This window comes from Aplysia californica, unplaced genomic scaffold (genome assembly GCF_000002075.1).
Source record: "Aplysia californica isolate F4 #8 unplaced genomic scaffold, AplCal3.0 scaffold00296, whole genome shotgun sequence".
In the NCBI taxonomy this organism is placed as follows: domain Eukaryota; kingdom Metazoa; phylum Mollusca; class Gastropoda; order Aplysiida; family Aplysiidae; genus Aplysia; species Aplysia californica.
In genome coordinates this window covers 366,076-368,376 of record NW_004797566.1, presented here as the reverse complement: position 1 = coordinate 368,376, position 2,301 = coordinate 366,076, and the positions used below count along the sequence as shown (strand labels likewise).

General features: G+C 42.6%; 1 protein-coding gene across 1 annotated transcript in view; it reads left to right on the top strand.

The window, feature by feature from the left end:
- Positions 1 to 2,151, top strand: part of LOC106011003 (bile salt-activated lipase-like) — a 3,278-nt gene extending 1,127 nt beyond the window's left edge. Inside the window, exons 2-4 of the mRNA XM_013084481.2 lie at positions 177 to 327; positions 881 to 1,047; positions 1,931 to 2,151. Coding sequence (XP_012939935.1) covers positions 177 to 327; positions 881 to 1,047; positions 1,931 to 2,071 — 459 coding nt within the window. The 3' untranslated portion in view covers positions 2,072 to 2,151. The remainder of the gene's footprint in view (positions 1 to 176; positions 328 to 880; positions 1,048 to 1,930) is intronic.
- Positions 2,152 to 2,301: the final 150 nt, after the last annotated feature.

Below are 2,301 nucleotides of genomic sequence, written 5' to 3'. Positions count from 1 at the left end.
AGTGATATTATATTATGTTTTTCTTTTAACCTCGTCAACCACACACACACTCACACACACACAAACACACACACATACACACACACACAAACAACACATGCTCACACACACATACACACACACACACACACTTACACACACACATATACACACACACAAACAACACACCTGGCTAGGTCATGTTCTGGATCTACGGTGGAGCTTTTCTCTATGGAGACGCCTTCGCCTATATGCCCTCCAGGATGGTCACAGACTATGACGTCATAGTGGTCACCATCCACTACAGGGTGAACGTATTCGGATTCCTCAGTTATGGAAAAGGAGACGGTAAGGAGTGTGGCTCGCTGTTCTTGTCTGTGGTGATTATTCTTGCTCATCTGTTACTCGTTTATGTCTCTCTTTCCCCCTCTCGCTCTCTCTGTCTCTGTCTCTGTCTCTCCTTCCTCTCTCCTCTCTATCTGTGTTTGTGTGTGTTTGTTTGTGCGTATATGTATGTGTGTATGTGTGTATTTGTGTGTTTATGTGTGTGCATGTGCGTGTGTGTGTGTGTGTTTGACCCAACATACGTTTTTAACTTTCACTCCATCCCTCCATTACAAGCACACAAACATACACACTCAGTCAAACACAAACACAAACAAACAAACAAACACACACACACAAACACGCATATACAGGTACACACACTCTCTTTCTCTCTCACACACACATGCACGCGCACACAAACAAACACACCCCCACACACAAACACACACATGCACAAACACTTAAAGACACACACTAACTCCTCACCCCCCACCTCCCCCACCCCAAACACACATTCACACACACACACACACATAATATATTAATAATTTTATTTCATCTCCACCCTCATCAGGCAACTACGGCCTCTACGACCAACTGATGGCCCTGCAGTGGACCAAAAACAACATCAGACCGTTCGGCGGTGACCCGAATGATATCACAATCTTCGGCGAGTCTGCCGGCTCTGCCAGCGTGTCCTTCCTGTCTCTGAGTCCATACGCTAAGGGATTGTTCACCAAGGTCTGAGGTCAAAGTTAGAACAAAAACAAATAGAAAATGATAAAAAAAAAAGAGAAGAAACCACGCAGTTGGTATAATAATAAAACGAACAAAAACATTTTATTATATTTGTTTAATTGAATTGAATTGAATTGAATTGAATCTAATCTAATTTAACTTAAATTTTCATTTGATTTTATTTTGTTTCATTTCATTTTATTTCATTTTATTTTATTGTATTTTAATGCAAACCTCTAGGATCAGATTATAGCTGGCTTATGTTGTATTATAGCGGTTAGGTGCTTTGCTGTCGCTCTCATGTGATCCGAGTTCGATTTCCGCGTGGAGAGACATTTTATTGAGTACCTCGGTATTTCTTCTGGGGTGTTGTAGTGCTCAGTTCAGCTCGGGTTGGCCCAACCAGGCAGGTTCAGAAGCTCGCTATTAATATCCGTAGATCTGGACTAGATAGTAATATCTCATGCATTCTGCTGAAACATGCCCGTTGCTAATCGTTAACCCTATCCGTACGTCGTGTTTTACTATCGTATTCCCAATACGACTTGGGGAACTCTGTGCCACCACTTTCCAAAAGGGAAATTTACTCGTCAAATTAGATCAGTACGCTTTGCACAGCAACATGATTCTTTGAGAAATACTGAAACTTTCTAAGAAATATTCGTACTAGAAGTATTCTAAATTGTGAAGAATACAACCCCAGGGGTTTAAATTGACCCCCGGGCGTACAGATATGGTTAATACTATTTCATGCATTCTTTTGAAACATGCCCTTATTTAACTGCTAATACTGTCTCATGCATTTTGTTAAAACAGGCGCTTAACTAATCGCTTTCCAATATACCTGCAAACATAACATATTTTGATAACCTTTGTTGACCCACAGGGGATCCTGCAGAGTGGCACCGCCACGGCCGGCTGGGCACTGAACCGAGACCCGCAAAGCCAGTTCATATCTCTGGCCAGAGAGACCGGTTGTCTCCCCTGGTTCTACCTGTCCTGGCTCAGGTATGCTGACTTATTATAGAACAGCCTGCTGCTGGCCTGCTCAACTACCCCACCCTCCATTGTGTTGCTACTGTTTATTCTTTCCAATGTGCACACAGAGTGTCTTCTCGCCTTTACGCTTTCTCTCTCTTTCTCTGTCTCTCTCTCTCTTTCTCTCTCTATCTCTCTCTTTCTCTCTCTCTCTCTCTCTCTCTCTCTCTCTCTTTCTTTCTCGCTTTCTCTCTCTCTCTTTCTCTCAGTCTCTCTTTA